Source organism: Oculina patagonica, chromosome 4, assembly GCF_052425735.1.
Source record: "Oculina patagonica isolate OP01 chromosome 4, crgOcupat, whole genome shotgun sequence".
Taxonomy (NCBI): Eukaryota; Metazoa; Cnidaria; class Anthozoa; order Scleractinia; family Oculinidae; genus Oculina; species Oculina patagonica.
Window position 1 is genome coordinate 31,879,629 of NC_135761.1, and position 20,909 is coordinate 31,900,537.

The 20,909-nt window shown below is 38.4% G+C and overlaps 2 protein-coding genes across 3 annotated transcripts; both read right to left on the bottom strand.

Moving 5' to 3' along the window:
* Positions 1-904: 904 nt before the first annotated feature.
* LOC144652318 (uncharacterized) lies at positions 905-7,111 on the bottom strand. 2 transcript variants are annotated; one of them, XM_078512369.1, is made up of 4 exons: positions 6,953-7,111; positions 3,413-3,884; positions 2,829-2,986; positions 1,998-2,471 (listed from the first exon to the last, which is right to left on the bottom strand). In XM_078512369.1, the coding sequence occupies exons 3-4, from the start codon at positions 2,980-2,982 to the stop codon at positions 2,170-2,172; spliced, it is 456 nt and encodes a 151-aa protein (XP_078368495.1). In that variant the 5' UTR covers positions 2,983-2,986; positions 3,413-3,884; positions 6,953-7,111; the 3' UTR covers positions 1,998-2,169. The 2 variants fall into 2 exon arrangements, 1 of the variants encoding a protein (XP_078368495.1); XR_013570471.1 differs by lacking the exons at positions 1,998-2,471; positions 2,829-2,986 and adding an exon at positions 905-1,028.
* Positions 7,112-15,076: 7,965 nt separating this feature from the next.
* Positions 15,077-17,728, bottom strand: LOC144652274 (uncharacterized). The gene is made up of 4 exons (XM_078512311.1): positions 16,254-17,728; positions 16,029-16,137; positions 15,812-15,920; positions 15,077-15,518 (listed from the first exon to the last, which is right to left on the bottom strand). The coding sequence occupies exons 1-2, from the start codon at positions 17,397-17,399 to the stop codon at positions 16,033-16,035; spliced, it is 1,251 nt and encodes a 416-aa protein (XP_078368437.1). The 5' UTR covers positions 17,400-17,728; the 3' UTR covers positions 15,077-15,518; positions 15,812-15,920; positions 16,029-16,032.
* Positions 17,729-20,909: the final 3,181 nt, after the last annotated feature.

Below are 20,909 nucleotides of genomic sequence, written 5' to 3' on the forward strand. Positions count from 1 at the left end.
TTAATCTAACCTTTTAAGAGTTTTGAGTAAATCACTGGGATGTTGATTAAAAAAGTGGTATGTAAATTTAACTGGCTGTCAAAAGGCTCACAACTGATTTTGTTGTTCTTCTGTTTTATGTGCTTCAATGCAATAAAGGCAAGCACATCTTGAATAAAGATTTTGTGTCTAGTGAAGGTGAGATTTTTTTCATTATACTGCTTCTGTTTTATTGCTAAGGCACACGCGTTTTAATCTCATGTACGTTTAAATCTAACCTTTTAAGAGTTTTGAGTAAACACACTCAAATGAACTAAATGCTAAGGAATGGGTGTTTTAAATGAAACTCTACATCAATTTAAGTCCGCGATCGCTTTAGAATCTATAACTGGAAGAACTGGGCTGGACAGTCGCCAGGCTGTGCAAGAATGAATTTTTCACAGTACTCCTTTATCCTAGACTACTGGTAGTATGTCTTTTCTCTTTGGGTCCGAGGAGTGCGCGGCTATATCAGGAATGCCAGCAAACTGGTTGAACTACCGGAAGGGCAAGGGACGAGAAGGGGCTTGGGGCGAGACAAGAAAAGACAGACCACGGACTCTTATTTTTACACTGTGTTTCTAAGTGGAAGAGATCACTGTGAAACTGTTACTTTACTTTAACACACTTCCAGTAGCACATGTCCAATATTAAAGATGTAACCTGAACACTGCAAGCGTGCGGTATGTTATAATAATACTTTAATGCTGCCACAATAAGGCTATGCACAGTCCTATAGCTTAATATCGCTATCACCTTCGAAAAAGCAATAGTTGCAAAATTTTTAATATTCTTGCAACCTGTAACTATGCAAACATTTTGCAACACATTTCATTTGCGTGGCATCATTCAGCTAAATGTTCAAGATGTTGAATGCATTCACAGTGCCGTATGAGAGCTCGAAGTCAGCGGTCTTGCACCATTGAAATATGGTAATTTCGCCTTTTTGTGTCCGGTAATGTTCTGATGTATGCTATGCAAAGTAGCACTCCAAAGCTGTAGACATCTACCTTAAGACAACAACAGTTCGATAAATGTCAAAATTGTAGGGAAAGTGATCCATCCCAGTCTTCATCATTGTTAGTCAAAACATCAGACTTTGAGTATAAACTGACTGTGCAAGTGATGCGAGAAAATAATGCTTGCTACCATGATAAACTGTTTTTGCTATTTGTGCAAGTTCTTCCTTTTGCATGTTTAGCAGCTGTACCACAGTTTTTAATTTGTATCTCCTCCTTTTGGCTGTTGTTGATCACTTATTGTAGTCAAGAAGAGTTTTAGTGGAAACAAGTTTATGTTTGGTTGGACTCTCCAGAACCAGAACACAGCTGTTAATCTCCAGAAGACAGTCGTGAATTTCTAAGAAGAGGTACGATTCAACACCTTTATAAATTAATTTATAAACATCAAGCAGTTTCAGAGGAACACTTACATTGTTATAAAAATGCCTCTTATCTTATTAAGCCTTCTATGGTCAACAGGTGGAATTAAGCAAAAAAAATTGAAAGAAGGCAAGGCTTGTTTCGTAACAAAATATTTGAGTTTTACAATTGGCTAGTACATGTAGTTTTGATTTATTTTTTAAGACATGATTGTTGGTCATAAACTTTGATACAATTGGTAACTTCTAAAGGAGTTGTTGTTTGGAGGAACAACGTCGTTCCTTATCAATCTTTGGAAGCCCGTTGAGATGCAGGATTCTACGATAATCTACATCAAAGTAAAACCAGATGTTACTTTTGTTGTCGACGTTGTTCAACATGAAGTCAATTTGGCGTGCACCTTTTTTAGCCTTCGCAGGTGCCCAGGACTGCGCCAGAAGAATCCACGGACATACCAAATCTAGAGAACATCCGTTTCCAAGAAGAAATAGTAGCAATTTGAAAGTTTCTTTATAGCCGATTTGCTTTTTCCCAAAAAAAAATCAATTGTACATGTATGTTCAATAGTTTTTCTTTCCTGGGAAGTGGGTGGTGGGTACGTAGTGGATGGTTCATCAGGAATTGATGGTTCCACTGCAATAGATGGCAGGCTAGAAAACATTGAATCAGGAAGGGCTGTTTGTTCCAAGGCATCTCGTTTGTGGGTCACGATCAGATGTATTTAATTCAGTTGCTTGTCATGTGCAGGTTGATCAAGTTGCTCACTTTATTAAGAGGCACAAGGTATTGCTGGGTTAAGCACTGGTGCAGTTGGAGTTGGCAGATGCAAGAAAGTAATAGGAGCTGCTTGAGGTGTGTCAGGATTAGATGTAATGACTCCAGTCACTTGATGAAGTGGTACAACATTCACTAGTAAATTTATGTGGTTGCGTTGCAGCTTCCTGGCATTGGTAGTGACTTTATGTTGCCTTGTGCTAGTGCTAGCAAACAGGAGCAGTATTGCTGCGTTGCAGGACATATGAGTACGCTTTGAGCCATTTTTGACCAAAAACTTATCTTTCGCAATCAAGCCTTATGAAGACAAAATAGAAATTAAGTACATACATGGATAAGATCACTGTGAAACTATTACTTTACTTTAACACACTTCCACTAGTTCATGTCCAATATTAAAGATGTAACCTTAACAATGCAAGCATGCGCTATGTTGCAATAATAATTTAATGCTGCAAAAATAAGATTATGCACAGTCAAATAGGTTTATATCGCTATCACCTTCGAAAAAGCATTAGTTGCGAAATTTTAATATTCTTGCAACCTGTAACTACACAAACATTTTGCAACACGTTTCCAATTTTAATTAATGGTTACATCATGTGCGACGTCATTAAGCTAAATGTTCAAGATGTTTAATATTTTCACTCATACTTGGCCTTGCTTTAGGCTCTCTTTCAACACAGTGCTGTATGAGAGCCCGAAGCTGGCGGTCTTGCACCATCAAAATCTGGTACATTCGCCTTTCTGAGTCCGGTAATGTTCTGATGCATGCTTCACAAAGTAGCTCTCCCAAAGCTGTAGACATCTACCTAAAGACAGCAACAGTTTGATAAATGTTTTCAAACACCAACAGCGAAGGATAGTAAACACAGTAACCTCTATTTGCCTCACTGTACATTTTTTAACATCTTTACAAATTTTAAGGATTGTGAGTTGCAGAGGATGTAAGGTCATTCATACTGGATGAGAAAATAAATGATTTCAAAGCAGTCTAGTGAGATTTTAAATAAAGATGGAAACTTTAACTAAAGTGATAAACGTTACAGAGCTCGTCTCCGTGTGTCCTGCCGCCATTATGCTAATCCAGCAACATACAAATTTCCAGTTAACATTGGGCTCATCCATAGATATCTGCAATATCTTGGATTTGTCAATTTTTTTTACTGTTGAGGTATTCTGTCATCCTTACCAGAAAGTCATGAGTTGCATGCCCCATGAACAGCGAGGTCACATACCTTGTTTGCACACTCAAACATTTTGTGTCCCAGAATCTGATGTGCGATCCAGTTGTTTACTTTGTGTAACTTTGTTCAGTGAAGAATTTTGTGGAACACTTTAAACGCGCATTCCCGGTTGTGCAGAGAAACACAGAGAGGTCCCAAAAGTGGGACCAAACTGGAGTGGACAGTACTGTTCATTTTAACGGAATACACAATTCGTCCTGGGAAGAACTGGGCTGGCCAGTCTCCAGGCTGTGCAAGAATGAATTTTACACAGTACTCCTTCATCCTTGTCCCCATGACGATTTCTATCGTTTTCCTCAAGTCAGCTTCACAACTTTGGGGAAGTTCTACACAGTCAACGAGCATTGTTCCTTCCATTTTGTGCATTTGTTTAGATTGCGTAGTGGTGCGTTGTTAGTCGGTCTTGCTCATACAAAGGATCGAAAAAGCTGTTTGTTATCCAGGGTGCATCATCTTGGCGACACTGCACAAAGGAGCAGAAGCATAAATGTTTTACTTGATTTTTCGATGACATGGTCTTAATTATATCTTGAACTAAAACTCCTTCAGGTTCGTTTACTGGTATTTTGTCCATCACTTTAACTGCTTCAATGCTGTATTTTTTCAACAAAATAGAACACATCTTGGTTACCTTGGACCTTCCTAGGAGGGAACGTTTTTTTCGTGTGGATGTTTGTGTAATCGTCGATGTAAATAACAATTAACATTTTGTAGCTGCAATAGCTGTATCAATCTACTTATTAACGATAGAATAATGATCTAAGGAATGTTTTACTTTGATCAGCTGGTACTCTCGATCACTCATGGACATACCCAATACCCTTTCCAAATTAAAAACATTTGTTGGCCAGCCCGACCTCAATAATAATTGTCGGTGGTTTGTTGAAAGTCGTTGCATTTTTGTGACAGGCCAAATGTCATTACATTTAATATTGCAACTGTGCGTTTCTCATTTGGTTCTTTCCGTTTCTTTGAATGTCTTGTTGATTACATGGCATTGTAGATAGGGTTTACGGTCGTTTCACCAGTTCACCAATGGGCAGTTCGCTTACTTTGCAAACTGTAACAGAAATTGTGAATCTAACAAAGTTGAAGTAGTTTTGACCTAAATTTACTTCATTCCACAAACACACACATTAATTTTGACTGGAGGCTTACTTTTTGAACAAATTAATTGCAAAAATGTAAAGGTTGAATAGTCATTATGATTCTGTACAATTAAAAACAATGGAGTGATTTTCATTAGACTTTAAACAGACAATTATGAACCATTAAATAACTTCTAACAATTGGTCAATGTAGTGAAAGAGAGAAAACTATGGAATTTGTGTGATCATATCTTACTTTTTACTCATTCTGATGAAAATCACTCTGAAATGCAAGTTTTGAATTTGAATTATTGTTTTTTTTTTTGCTTCTTTGCTGGCAATGAAGATTCACTGCTTGTGCTTGTGCTTGTGTCTTTGGTGCCCATATTCTACAGAGAAAGGAAAGAATAAGGAAATCAGATTCTGGGGTAAAAATATAGCCTGCTCTTTACCATAACGAAGCAAAGAGCCAGTACATCACCCTGCCCCACCACCAAGAATGGTAATGGGCAGTTCAAGAAAATATCCATGCCCACCCCATAGAAGGTCATTGAAAATTCTGAGGGGGTGGGGGATCTCAAAGGCCAAAATTTTTAAAGGAAAGCATGTAGGGTTTGGATATTTTCTGGAGCACAATCCACAGTAGGGATATCCCAGACAAGACTGACTGTGGCAGCAAATTACAAAGAATACTTACTGAAATGGATTTGCGGACTCTCCTGGCCATCTCCCTCATGTCCTTCTTGTGGTAGATCTCAAGAAGCTCTTTGAATTGAACTTCATAGAAGTTTTTTCGCTGTAGGATAAAAAAAAGAATGCTTTATGTATAGAGTTTGATTTGTAACTTCAGACATGGTCAGTTTTCTTTACCTTGCCACTTCTGGGGGGATAGTCCTTAATATCCCCCGAGTAAAGCTTCCTGATGGTGGCAACCACCTCGGGGGGATAAATTAGGGACGAGCCGCCTCCAATGCCAATTTCATGCTGAAAGAAAACACGCATTGTATAAATGTGATGTCCAGCAATAGATCAGTCCACCCAAATGGAGCTCAACATTTCTTATTTGAGAGGGGAACTGCCTTTTTTTATTTGACAAAGGTGATATTGTTACAATTGTTCGGGAATTCTTATTGGAATATTGAAAACACAGACATATTTCGGGCTGTTTACATCGCTAAGCATTTCCTATTTCACTTCAGCGACTAGTGCAAGTTAGTGGAAGCATGCAGAAACAGTAATTCACAAAGCCATATAAGCCCAAGCAAAAGAAAGGTAATTACTGGTTTGAATTTTGTTCCACGGTTTTATAACACTGTTTGTTAGAATTCTTCTTTTTGCGCTTGTGCTGCCAGTGAAATGTCAGACCTATACAAATTTGTTCGACCACGTGGACGATGTTGTTGGGGAAATTCACACCTTGGGCATCCATTCCATATTTCACTGGAACAATTATGCTTGATTTAAGAGTTCTTATCTATCTCTTTGAATACATTCGTTGGAAACCTCCATAAAATCAAATGTTTGAACACACTGGAATAAAAAAACAAGTTTACTCACCGCCAAGAACGAGTACATCGTTTTATAGATGTATGCCCGCACATCTTTGTCGGTCGTTTTGCCGGACATTGTTCGTGCATCGCATAGCAGTCTGACGAGTGATTGAGGAAGATCACAGCTAAAAGAAATGAGTAATGTTCATTAGGATTTGAAGCAGATATATCCAATGGAACAATTAAATGTTCTTCTACTGCATAACGTCGGAGACGTTTTTTACCTGAACTTTCTTGCTGCCTCTTCCAGCGATTGGATTGCACTGTTATTTTCAGCCATTTCTTGAAAGAAAGAAATGATTTTGTTAATGCTACCAGTAAACGTTGCCATAGACAATAAACTCACTTGTATCGTTAAAACGAGCATGTGAATTTGTAAAAAAGCAAAATAATATACTTCAGCAACTACACTTACTTTCAGTTGAAGTCTGGCTCCTGCAATCAACCTCACGCGAACCCCCACGGCCAAAATATAACAGCGCATGCTCGTAAGTTCCGCTGTGCGCTTTCTGCGACTGCAAATCCAATATGGCGCGCAAATATGGCGCTCTTGACAACGAAAATCAACCTTTCATTTCTCAGAAACCTTTGCTCAGTTTGCCTTCAAACTTTAACAGTAAACAATGGTAGTTATGAAGATTCATTGAACCAAAAATAAGGATAGGTTAGTTTTTGGCCCCAGACTGGTAAGTACCACCTTAAGAACGAGAAATGTTCAGTGTTTTCACTCCCAATTGCTTCAGTACTTTAGTTAGAGTCTTGTAGAGTTTTTGCAATATACTGCAGTTGATATATTAAACGCACATCAATATGGAATGTTAGTAAACCGACCTTTGGCAAACTGGCACGTTGGCGAAACAACTGGTTACCGTAGATAGCGTTGAATGTTTCACCTGCGTTACATTCCTCACAGATCCTTTTGAATGAGTCAGGCTCATGACATTTGATGCGTTTTCAGACTTTGTTTTAAGCAGGCGATTTTTTAAATTCTCAACACCCACAGAAAGAGTCTGACAAATAGTGGAGTCTCCTTCTCTTCTCTCTTCCTTGTCTTTTGTCTGTACATATATGTATAAAACAAATAAAACTATCATTAAATTTTGATTAATTTTTTTGGATTAAATTTGTGCAGTTTTTAGCCCGTTGAGGCAGCTATTATTCTTTCCTTTAATAATATGGAGGAACACATAAGCAGCAATAGTCCTTTGTGCATGGCTATCGCTACATAAAGACATAGAGGAGACTTAAAATATCTGTGCATCGGATCTGTTTGACTGTTGGGTGTATTTTTGTTTCCTTTCTTTACAACAAAGCTTAACAAAGAATTGACAAACTGTTGTACTTACCCTCTTCCCCTTCTCCCCTCTGTGAAGTTTTTTCTTTGCGTGAGCCCTCCTCTCAAAATCTCTATCAGTGCTCACATCACTGTTGTCTCCATCTATTTTTTAACAAAATGGTTGTGGCTCATGCTTGGGTTCCATGCATATATATACACGAGATGTGAAAGTTGCAAAAAAATAACTAAGAATTATATGAGGGTCGTTTTCACTCAGAATTTTTCTCAGTAGGTGTTCAGCAAAAATGTAAAAGATATTTTTTTAGTCCTTTCCACAACAAAAGCTAACCAATTTACAACAGTCTATCCTTCTGTCCATTATCCTTCTATCCCAATATGTTCACCGTGTAAGACTGGTATGAGGTTGTGAAATTATTTACCACGCTCCAGGAACTGAGCTACTGTTACTTGTTACCAGATGTAGTCTGAAGTACAACATGAACTAACATGGCTGACAAAAATAGCAAGCTCTGTGATAGCTATCTTGCTCTTTTTAATCATTGGCTTTTTTGATATAGGAATGGAACAAGATGCTTTGTTTGACAACGCTTAAAGCTACAAATAGAAGGTAATAGAGTCTGATAAAAAGCTGATAAAGAGAAATCTAAATTCCAAGCATATGACGCATTGAGCGACAGTAATAGTTTAGCGGCCATACCACAGTTTTTGATTTGTACCTCCGTCCTTTTCTGCTGTTGTTGATCCCTGATTGTTTTCTGTGTTTCAAGAAGGGTTTTAGTAGAAACAATTTTGTGCTTAGATGGAATCTCGTAAGAACCAGAACACAACCTTGGATTTAATTATATGTCTTGCTCCATCTTTTTTTTTTTTCCTTTTTTTTCCAACTTCACCATCTTTCCCTTCTCTTTTTCTCATCTTTTTTAAATTTTCTTTAACATAAATTTTTTTTTTTTCTTTCCTTTTCCTTTCTTGGCAACCGTTGCTTTTCTTAAATATCAGGTTTCACTTCCTCCACTTGCAGCTCCAGTTTGCGTTTAGCAATCTCACTACATCCCTGACCAACTTCTTCGTTTGTATTGCTGCTTAAATCTTCATCATGAACTCTAACGTCATAACTTGTTTCAACAGTGGTATTACTCTCATCGTCACCTGTTCCACTTTCTAAATCTTACATAAAAGGGGAAAGAAAAAATTACACCAAAGCAATAAACAGGAGAAACACAACAAACCAAGGTTTTCATGGTTTCTCAGTTGCATCTGTTATAACTTTCCATGATTACACGATATGAACAGTGGTTCTACTTTTGTCAGTATTACACTACTAAGGGAATCACCCAAATTAGTAATGATTAGTAACTGGAGGCTAAAGAAAAGAAAATGACTTTTAAGCTTTGGTTTCTAGGTTGTTTTACAGAACATGTAAATTTGATAGACGTACAGGCCCCTCCCACCCCACGCAAAATAAAAAATACTATACCTGTATTTCATAAAAAACCTCAATCAATTAGACATGCAGGAAAATATGTATCCCTGTGACCACATTTTTGATCCATTTCATCAAAAAACATTTTTTCAACGTTTGGTGCCACTTTTTTTGTCAAGATGCTGTTTATATTGCTGTTTAAGCTTTTTCCATTTGTTAACGATGCTATCTAAATTGTACTCTATCCCTATAATAAAAGAAAAACGCAGTATGTAAACAGGTAAAACAACCAAAATGCAAATACTATTGTTTCCAGCACAATACAAGTGGAATTCTGCAATACTTCTTCAAGGAAATCGCTCATTTATTTTGTTTCTACTGTACAAATAATCTAATTAAAACATGGCAGACTGTACCTAACCCTGACTGTTTGATTTGCAGCAAGTGCTTCAGGAGCAACGTAAATCATAGTTCCAGGGGTAAAAATGTGAAAATGTTTATTGTCAAACGTTTTCTCCCAATACTTCTGGCTCTTGATCCAGATGTAATTATTGTGTTATTTATGACTTAAACACAAGTTCTTGTCAAGGGCGGTATGGGTCCAGTCCATCCCTGAGTTGACCCCCACAATCTGCACAATTGTTAACTTTGCCATTGATTTTGACCGGTGTTAGTCATTTCCTCAGCTGTAAGTTGGGCCCTGGAACCTTGGCCAATATAAAGGCCAATACCTGGTGGTAAAATATTTGTGATTCCAAAACCACGATCAGCCATATGACATTATTCCCAGGCTTAAGATATTGTAGAAACCTAGACTTTTCTGTTATGCACTTATCTGAAACCCTACCACCCCACAACTTTGAAACAAAAATCACTTGACCATTGGGGGAAATTCCAACTAACACTTTGAATGTGTTATGATGTTTGTAGTTGGACCAGGCCTTTGACTGGGGCAACATTGAGGATGGAACCTCCACAAAAACCTCTGAGCAGTCAATAATAACACAAGTAGTATGGTACAGGGCAAATAGTCATGGCATGTTTCTTTGCACCGCTTCCTGGGAAGGGAAAGGAAATAACTACTGCAACTCAAGATACAAGAAATCAATCCATGCACAGAATATCTTACTAAAATGTGCTGCAGAAATTCCAAATCTGTCAGCAATATCTCTAACAAAAAGACCTACCCTTAAACTCGCAAGGGCAACAAACAGTTCAGTTAAAGAACTTAATTGTCTCTTGGGGCCTGGTTTCTTTTTCGCTTCCCCCTGGTATGGTATTGAGTCTTGTACATTTTTGTGACCCCAGTATTGTAGCTAGACCACTTTTGGCTCAAGGTAATCATGCACTGTTACCAGGGCCTTATAATTAAGAAACCCAGTGTAAAACTGTATTGCTGCATTGTCATCCTTGAAATTTTCCAGAGAAAATTCCTGTTCTTTGTAGCCATCAATTTCTTTTTGCAGCTGCCCAACTATTTGTTTTAGATTATTTAACATTTCCTCTTTCGCCTAAAGCTGCTCTTGAGTGAACTGCTCCAATTTGTTCATATCAGTCGTGTCAAAATGTTAAATGCATAATTATCGAATGATTTAATTTTTCGAGAAACAACTTAATCTTTAAAACAAAACTTAAATAAATATTAAGATAACTAACAATGACAGAAACTGTAACAGTAGCAAATTGTTGAAAGTTCACTTACTTTTAAAAGCTTCAAAACAATTGTAATGTAATCTGATGGTAATCTTTTAAATCAGTGTTCTAACTTTTAAATCGGCGAACAAAATAATGAATGATAGGAAAGAACTACGTATACACTTCAAAACAATTATAATGTAATCTGATGGTAATCTTTTAAATCAGTGTTCGAACTTTTAAATCGACAAACAAGAATAATGAAAGAAAATATACAATTCAAAAAAATTGTAATGTAATCTGGCGGTAATCTTTTAAATCAGTGTTTGAACTTTTAAATCAACGAACAAGAATGAATGCAAGGAAAGAACTACACTTCAAAACAATTGTAATGTAATCTGGTGGTAATCTTTTAAATCAGCGTTCAAACTTTTAAATTGGCGAACCAGAATGAATGATAGGAAACAACTACAGTCGAAGCCCTCATAAGCAGACACCCTTGGGACGCGAAAAAAGTGTCGGTAACTGGAGCTGGTCGCTTACGAGAATGGTTCTCGCACACAGCCACTATAGGTGTAGGGGATATATGACCGCTTATGTGAGCATGTCCAGCTAACAATAACTGGACGGACGTGGATTACGACAAAACAAACACTGAATATGGTACTGTAATTACTGTAAAATCATTGCGATGAACAGCGATGTGAAGTTGATTAATAAAAACAAGAACCGACTGAGGTTTTTATAGGATTTTCTTCGGGTTGTCCGCTTACAGGAGCTTAAAATTAAAGAAAAAGTTTTAGTCGTAATCTGGGAAAGTGTCCGCGGCCGCTTACGGGAATGTCCGCTTACAAGAATGTAAAAATACAGCGTTTGTATGGGAGTTAAAACGGGGTTTCAAACAAGGCGGCCATATTATTATTATTATTATTAAGTAGAGCTGTCCGCTTACAGAGTGTCTGTTAAGAGAGCTTTGACTGTACGGATACAGTTCAAAAATTTTTTAATGTAATCTGGTGGTAATCTTTTAAATCAGTGCTCCAACTTTAAAATTGGCAAACAAAAATGAATGAAAGGAAATTAAAGGATTATGTATTCACTTAAAAAAAACTGCAAAGTTATTTGATGGTGGGCACCACCTTGGCCGCCTGCACCACGCCCACCATGACCCCAACGTACTAAACCACCAGTGGGTCTGCGCCTGTTGAAAAAGGGGGTCGGGCAGCCTATGTATAAATGACCTATGCCCTTGCACCTGAAGCATTTCTCTGCAAACAAAATAAAAAAACAAATAATAATAATAATTACAGTTAAGTAAAATGTTTTTGAAACGTTCTCTGGTTAAAAATTTGTTAAAATTTAAGCTTTCAGCTGCCAAACTGCAGCCTTTAACGAATGATAAAAATGGCGCAAATGAATAAATATATAGGGTAAAAATGTGTGTATGAATTTATTCAAAAATTAATGTGTAGTATGAATTTATTCAAAAACATGGAGGCAGACTGGGTTTAACTTCTTGTGTCTGAAAATCAAAGCCACTCACTGTTACGTTGGTTATTTTTCAGCAATCAGCCAAACTGTTCGTAAATTATTCAATTGTTATTCTATACCACAGTTGTGTATTTTTAGTGTTAATCAATTAATAACTATTACAATAAATTTGCTGTTTTTTTGTCAGTGGTCAAATCTCATTTGTCATAAATTGTGCCACCTATACATCATGGTATCGAGTATATGTATATGTTTTCCAAATATTATTTTTGGTAATTACTAACTTTGAACTCTGCCATTACGGCCACAGCCATGGCCACCGCCATGGCCTCAGCCTCTGCCTCCATCTTCAGGGTTTTCTGAATGAAAATGATTTACAAGGGTTTATATATAGGGATTTGGCAAGGAAGACTTCTGAAAGCAGTTTATAATTAGAAGTGTGCATGTAATGGTAACTTTGCCAGGTTAGATACAAAATGGGATCATTAATTGAAACTAAGAGAAACACACTTCAAAGATCAATTAAACCTATTAGAGATCTTATGAATATGATGAAAATGATAAAAAAATAACAAAAATAATAATAGTAAAATTTAATCACCTCTTTCGTCATCATCTGATGGCATTCCATCTGATGAGAAAATAGACACATTGGAAAAACAAGGAAGTTACTCGTGTGCAGATTTCTTTGCAAAACTACTTAGCAGAACGAGGTAAATAAATTATAAATACATAAACAAATGCGTGAGTACGTACGCGAAAAAACAAATTTTCTTTTCGCATTTCTTAAAAGAGAGGGTACTCCGTTCTTGTAAAAAATGACGGGAATGATCGAAGGATTTTTTTGTGATTTGTTATTTCCGTTCATGGGATTTTTTTGGGTTGGAAGATTTGTCAAGTATTTTCTCTGGGTGATTTGATTCAAATTAGGGGGATTTTAGGGGGTACTAAAATCGAACTAAAGTGCCTTGGCGTATTTATGGTAAGATGATAATCCAACTCGAGCGTTATTGCCCCTTCTGGCAATTTAGGGGTAATTTGACGAGCTTTTTTGGCCCGGTTTTTTCTTGGTCCAGGGATTTTTTTGGGTAATGTCAGAAGACTTAGGGATTTTTTGGGGTCCTGAGTTTAGCCTTCCTTCGATCATCCCCGTCATTTACAAGTCAGAGTACTCCCCCTGGAGGAGTATGTCTGCGACAACGGTTAACGAATGTTTCTTTTCCGCATTTCTTTTCAAAAGAGAGAGAGAGGGCTCAGTTCTTTAAAAAACTATAGTGGGCGGGCGTTTTTTTGTTATTTGTTATTTCCTTCATCGCCAAATTCTGATAGAAGCGAACTTGCAAAATAAATCCTGACCTTTGCCAGTTCCCAAGCGTGCCAAGGCTTTTTGTAGCTCATATATGGGAGTGCCCCCCCCCCCTCGGGGCTTATTCCTACATAATGCCTTTAAGTTGCCCAACAGTCAAGCTTCTTTCAAATGAATCATCTCACTAGTCTTACTTCCCCAAAACTTACTGGTACTCCTCCTCCCATTTCCTCTTTTATGACTTCAAAAAGGAAAATTTAAGTTAAAATGTAATTTAACAGGAATTGCATATTGTAGATCATTTTCATTTTCACGTTGCATGTCTTTCCAACCTTTAAGTAAAATGTGTTTCAATATGATGATAGCATATTTTTAATTTTAGAAATGAACAAATAGACAAAAATCATAATACCTTTTTGCTAATAATTGACACCAGAGCATATTAATTTATGATATGTTTAATGTAGTACAAAAACATTGGCTACATTTATTTTTTCCACTATTGCTTCTTAAGCATGAGAACAAAAACATGCTCCTTCATTCATTAATTACAATCAAATATATTTCTGAATGGAGCCTCCTCCATGTTACTACCAAAGTTGTCTTTAAAAAAGAAGTTGTCTTGCTGAAATCAAAGCAAATTCATATTATTAATAAAAGATTATTTAATCTCCTTTTAACCTTTATAATAAGTAGAGAAATTTTTTTTTTGGCAAACTATTGTTTCACTTATATATACGTCAAGAAGTTGATTTAGTCACCATTTTTAGTCGTAGTGTATTGTTTAAAACAAACCTTAGAAATGTGTTACTTTGTGTTATGAAATGTGTTAGTGAAACATAATTTCCCACTATGTCAAAATAAGCTCTTATTAAATTCAAGTACTTTTACATGTAGTGGTGATTCAATTTCAATAAAATAATATTTTGTGCTATTCTTCTTTCCAACATAGCTACTTATTTGTTTAAGCTTGGCCTACTGAAATTTGCACACATCTCCTTGACTTCCACACTTCCAAATGCTGTCTAGAGTGAGGAAAATAATAATTATGAATATTTTCCGCTGTCTCAAGGATAGTGTTAAAAACATTGGCTTCTCCCAAAAAGGAAATCTTATGGGGACAGCCCCATATAATTTCCATTAACAAATCACTTTGCTGTTTGTCTACAAGACGAGTTGCCTAGCCTTAATGACTCATGCACTGTCTGTCATTTGTGAAATTGCATTTCTGTATTAAACTTCCTTCCAGCTAATTTTCCTCGACATCTTTTTGCTAACACATTATTTACTTTGTATTACCAGGGATAATTAGAAATTAGGGGAGTGCGTTCGGAAGGGAAGGAGCTAGAGGCTCCTAGGGCTAGGGTTAGGACGACGAGGAGGGCTAGTCCAACTCTATCTCAAGATCGTGTTAGTACTTACTTGAGTTTTCTTGTAGGAAAGTAGTTCATGACCTATTTACAACGGCCAATTAATTGTGATGTGCAGACTACAATCACAAGTACATAAAGAAAATGAACGACATTGCTCAAACTGTTGAAACCTTACAAAGATTACACTCGATTATCGAATCGTTCGCTGTCCTTTTCATACCTTTGGCGTTAATTACCTTTGACTACGTTGTTATGACACAATTAATCGCTAAATAAAATTGTTTACAACCTAGCCGTATCAGCTTAATTAAATTGTTTTTGCACGCGCTGTTTTTGCGGCTAATCAAAATTTGAAAAAAACCTTAAAGGGAGCGTGACATCCTCCCTCCTCTTGTGCGTCCTAACGTTAAAGTAGGTAATTTCTGCAAAATTTAGAACTAAACAGCAAAATACTGCAACATGATATTAGTAATGGTGTTTCAAAGACATCCCTTCTCTGATGCAAGACAATAAATAGGAGACAGTTGCATCGGATCCAGGTTATGAAATTAATTCACAATGACATAATTATGTCAGTATTTTCAAATTCAACCAACAGTAAATGCACATCAGTGCACAGCATACACAAGTACTTGTCAGTTAAGATCTCTCTTTGGAGGCGTGCTTCACCCCACCCTACTTACAGCACCCCTTTTGGGTGGAGTCTATCATCACCATCCATAATATGAATCTCACCCCCTCCTATCCTAACTCTATGTAACAAATGATCTCCTGAAATTCAGGCTAAATAGAGAGAGGAATGCAAGAGACCTTTCCAAAACTTTAAACACCATGAAAGAGCTTACAGTATTTCCAAAATGCTCCACAATCTTCACGAGACATTCACTAGCATCTTGCTGTTCCAAGGCAGATAACGTAAGTTCATGAGTAACCGCTACCTAAACAGCAAAATTGGTATCAATGCTTTTAACATATCGGAGATTCAATACAAGTATCAATTGCAAAGAAAAAATGAAAAACAAACCAGCAAAAAGTGACGAGCAGCAAAACTGTTATCAAGTCAAATACTTCAGAAATTCCGAACGTACTAAAGACCAGGGAAATATAGCAACCAACCACAACACCTGATCGTTCTACCATAATTTGAGAGGACAAACCAATAAATAACAACAGATATTGACTTCTTATCAAAAGGCTACAATTACAACCTATTAATAATGCATTCACTCGCTGCTGCTGATTTGTTGTTTATCGGCTTACGACTTCCATGCAGCTACAGCCGAGCAAAGTCTCTCCTGCCAGACATTCATGCTTTTTCTGTCGTTTTTTGCGAGGTCTGTGTGAGATATTGGATATTATTGACTTGTTAAGGTAAATGCATTGAATGATTTTTGTAGTCATAATGAATTCCTCAACCAGAAGAAGAAGCCTTCAATCTACTTACTACTTCAAAAATCTCCAAACGGTGTTGCCGCTAGGCACTGCAAAATGGAGTTCAACCAACAAGTACTTTTATAGTAGTTAGTCAAACCACGAAGAAGTCCTAAATTCCCCTGCAATATATAAAACGTATTTCTGAAATTTAATTATACATTTAAGACATTCGTGAGGTGCAATAGGTATCTAATAGCTTGTCGCACAAGAAGTAGTATTACTCCATATACAATACCTTATTATCAGCATTTTGATGGTTCGTCTCTTCAACAAAGTCTTCAAGAACACTCTTCTGCTGTTTTCCTGGATTTTCCAGCCTGCTGTACTTCGCTGCCTTTGTAGTGTCTGCCTTATCGTCGTGGCGGCTCACTCTTCTTTTCACAGGTTTCCCTCCCTTTTGTTTCTTCTTGTGATCTTCCTTTCTCACAAGGTGTCCAGAACGGCTGCTTGTGATGTCGTGAAGGTTATCTGGCAGAGGCTTTAAGGGGGACTGCTGAAAGCGACCAATATGTGGAAACTTCTTGCTCTTGGAGAGATTAACCTTGATTTTCTTGTTCCTCTTTTCTTGAATGGGTCGTGGAATCTTGGTTCCATTCCTGTTTTTCTTTGAGCTCTCTGGAAGGTTAAGACTCCTACCTAAACATGAAACCTGGCCTTTCGTTGGTTTGGAGACCTTCCGTTTGGCTCGCATGACACCTTTAAAGAAAAGTCGCTGCCTACCCAATATCATTTGATAGCGCTTCCGTGCATAGATGTGGAGAGGGAGCCGCTTTTCTCCATTGAAATCTTCCTCCTTTAGGGCCTTGATGGAATTTTCCATCTTTCCACTTGTTAGCCTAGTAATGTGGCTCTTGTCGTCTCCAGTTTGACGATTAATGTAGTATGGAAGAAGAATCCCACACCATAGTGGGGCTGTTGGAAGGTACTCTTCTAAAAGCGTTTTGCAAAGGTTAGGCAGATAAAGCCAATTCTTCTCGGAAGCCTGTTTGCTATTGCTCTGATCCTTCTTCCATAAAGATTGAAAGTGGCAAGCAAATGGCGAGGTTGGAGAACGTCGTAGCGCTTTTTCCTCGTTGGTTTCTTCTTGCCCCAAATCGGCTGATCTGTCCAGTGGTACATCTTCTCCGGCAATTACCTCACTAGCACTGCCTTTCTTGGTGGGATTTTCCAAGGAATTTATCCCTTCTTTCAATTGTTTATACGCATCTTCAACCTCCTGATGAATGTACTCGTTTCCAAGAACTAATAGAAGTGCTCGCACATATTCTGTTAATTGTGACATTGAGGTTGCATTGACGCAGACTGCAACAGCATGCATAATGAATAGAACTTGCTTCTTGTTGGTCACAAGCTTCTTGGCACGAATATACATTCTGCGCATGAAATGGCTTGTGCATACATGGACAGCTACCAATCTGATGTCCTGTTCCGAATTTTTCCTGTTTGCGATGCGCCACGCCGATCAAGAAAATCGGACAAGGTCTCGCCGTTAAATTCCTTTAGGGCAGCAAGGATGAAAACAAGGCTGAAGTCGCTCTCCATTACTCTTGGCAACGAAATGTTCTTATGTCCAAACAGCAGAGCTTCTGGATACCGAAAGCGTGACATGAAATACTGCAGTGAGGACATAGAGTGATCGTTTGAAATCATCTTGGCCACTATTAGAGGAGGTTCTGACTTAACCAGGTGGTCCACAAGGAGAAAGTAATTAAGGATCTTTCTTCACCATGGACCCAGTGGCATCCCAAAATGTCCTTTGCTGCTGCAGGTCATGCCAGAGACGAATAGCAAAGTCTCATTGGTTCCACATGGATCTCCTGTATGAAACCAAACATGCCTTGACTAGCGAAGTGCAACGAAGAAATACCTCTGGCGTCTTCCATGTCAGCTTTTCGCAGCTCTTCAGCAAGCTCAGTGAGTTGCATTCTATTTCGTCATTGGTCTAAGTCGCTAGTGAGTCACGTGATAGAGCGTGGGAACCTGAGCATTCAGTTTTGAGCGTTGACCTTTGAGCAGTCAGTTGTGTGATCGAACGATCCACAGAAAATGACAGCAAAAAGCAACGAAGAAGACGTCTCTCTGCAAGAGGACGCTTTATTAAGTGAAGAACCTGATCATGGAGTTATCATTGAAAGAACTACGAGCGGTAGTGATATTGTCACTGCTTCTATCCTTCAGTCGCTGACCCAGCTGAATACAAACATGGCAGCCATGGGCGAATCGCTCAAATTGCTGCACACCAAAGGGGAAACTCTGACCCCCACAACGGCAGAATCTGCCAGAAAACGAAAATCCTCATCAGCAAGGGATGTCTCTGAGACAGAGGAATCTGATGCAGATAAACTTCTGGACGCAAACAAACGGCCAAGAGTTGTCGGTAACGAGAGCAGTGGCTCCACGTGCGAAGACAGCGCGGAGATGACGAAGGCGATTCCTTGCTGGATGAAATCGCGCAGTCGCTCACTGACACGGAGAAAACTGCCCCGAAGGTATCGGATAAACTTGCCAAAATCGTCAACTTGAGGTGGCTTAATAAGCTAGACGATACACACCTCAAAGAAAAATCGGAGAAATACCTGCGGCCGTTAAATTGTGATCGGCTAATCACTCCGAAAGTCAACCCTGAAATTTGGGGGCGCCTCGATCGACAAACGAGGGGCAAGGACCTTAGGTTGTCAAGCTTGCAAGCCACACTTACCAAAGTTGGCAATATTACTGCACAAACAACGAATCTGTTGTTGAAGGCTCGTGCCGAGAACAGCAAAATTGACCTCGAAGGTATTATACGAATGAATACTGATGCACTGGCGCTTCTTGGGCACATTAGCTTCGAAGTATCACAACGAAGACGTGATGTTATTCGACCGACTCTGCACAAAGATTATGCCACGTTGTGTGCTTCACACGTGCCTATAACTACCATGTTGTTTGGCGACGAACTGCAAACGCAGCTAAATCACATTCGTGCCTCGAACAAGATTAGCAGCACGGCTAGCCCATCAAACTTTGCACATAAGCGACCCTATACCTACACTAAGTCGCATACAGCGAATAGTGACCAACACGGGAAGCCTTTTTTAGGCAAACCGCCCTTGGGCAACCACTCCAACCAGTCATTCAAGAAGTGGACTCAACCTCACTGGAAGAAACGAACCGACCAAGCGGACCGGAAATAACCAGCGACATAATTACAACACTTAGCACCACTCAGGTAAGCGAGTATGAAGCTATTTTGCCATCACTTTTAGAATATTTTCAGGAGAGAACACGAACATTTAAAGCGGGCAGTTTAGCTGCTTATTCTCACATATGGCATGAACTAACTTCTGATCCTGAAATTTTAGAGACGGTTACTGGTCAGCATATTGAGCTTGACACAGTGCCTATGCAGGAAAAACCCTTGATGCAAACTAAGCTATCCGACATACAAACAGAATCTGTTGATCTGGAAATAGCTCAACTCCTTAAAAAAGGTGTTGTTCAACCCAGCAAACATGAAGCTGGGGAATTCATATCAACCATATTTACAAGACCCAAAAAAGATGGTTCCCATCGTATGATTTTAAATCTGAAGTCTTTTAATGCAAATGTAACTCACTACCATTTCAAAATGGACAACATTTGGTCTGCTATCAGACTTATGAAGCCCGGTTGTTACATGGCATCCATAGACTTAAAGGATGCATATTACACGGTACCAATATGCAAGGAGCACCAGAAATTTCTCAAATTTAAATGGAAAGGAAGCTTGTACCAATTTGTGTGTTTTCCTAATGGGCTAGCACTTTGCCCTCGGAAATTTACAAAGCTGCTAAAGCCAATATTTTCATGCTTAAGGCAACAAGGGCACATATCAGTTGCATATATAGATGATTCTTGGTTGACAGCAGATAATTTTACCCTATGTCTGCGAAATGTCATTGATACTACCACTTTGCTTGACAAAGTAGTTTTTATAGTCCATCCTGAAAAGTCTGTCCTACTTCCAACCCAAAGGATAACATTCTTGGGGTTTGTTCTTGATTCCATTTTGATGCAAGTGTCACTGACTCCAGAAAGGGCTCTTAAATTAAAAAATGCCTGTGAGAATTTGCTAGCTACTGCCTCCCCGTGTATAAGGGATGTGGCCCAGGTACTAGGGCTTATGACCTCTAGTTTTCCAGGGGTGATGTATGGTCCATTGCACCATAAGTTTCTTGAAATGGACAAAACACAAGCTTTGAAAACAAATAAAGGGAATTTTGATAAGAATATGTCTTTATCCCCAGAAGCCATAACTGACCTTAAATGGTGGGTCAGTAAACTTGATACAACATATAACCTCATTAATCATGGGGACCCCCAGGTTACTATGACAACAGATGCCTCTCTGATTGGATGGGGTGCTGTATGGAACCAGTTACTTCTGGAGGAAACTGGACTCCAGAAGAAGCCCAGCATGACATTAATTATTTGGAAATGCTTGCTGTTTTCCTTGCCTTAAAATCCTTTTCAAGTACAATCTAAGGGAAGCATGTTAAACTCATGGTTGACAACACTACTGCTGTGACCACAATAAACCAGATGGGCACATGCCATTCCAGGTTAAACAATCAACTCGCACACCAGATCTGGTTGTGGTGTATAGACCATAGAGTTTGGCTAACAGTCACACATATCCCTGGGAAACAAAACACTGAGGCAGATAGAGAGTCGCGGTTTTCCCGAAGAGAAACAGAATGGACTTTACAGAAGCCACTCTTTAATGCCGCCATTAAAAAACTAGGTGTTACACCTGATGTGGATTTATTTGCCTCTAGATTAAATTTCCAGCTTAAACCCTATGTTGCATACAAACCTGACCCTGAGGCACAAGCCATCAATGCATTTCATGTCTCATGGAAGGGCTATA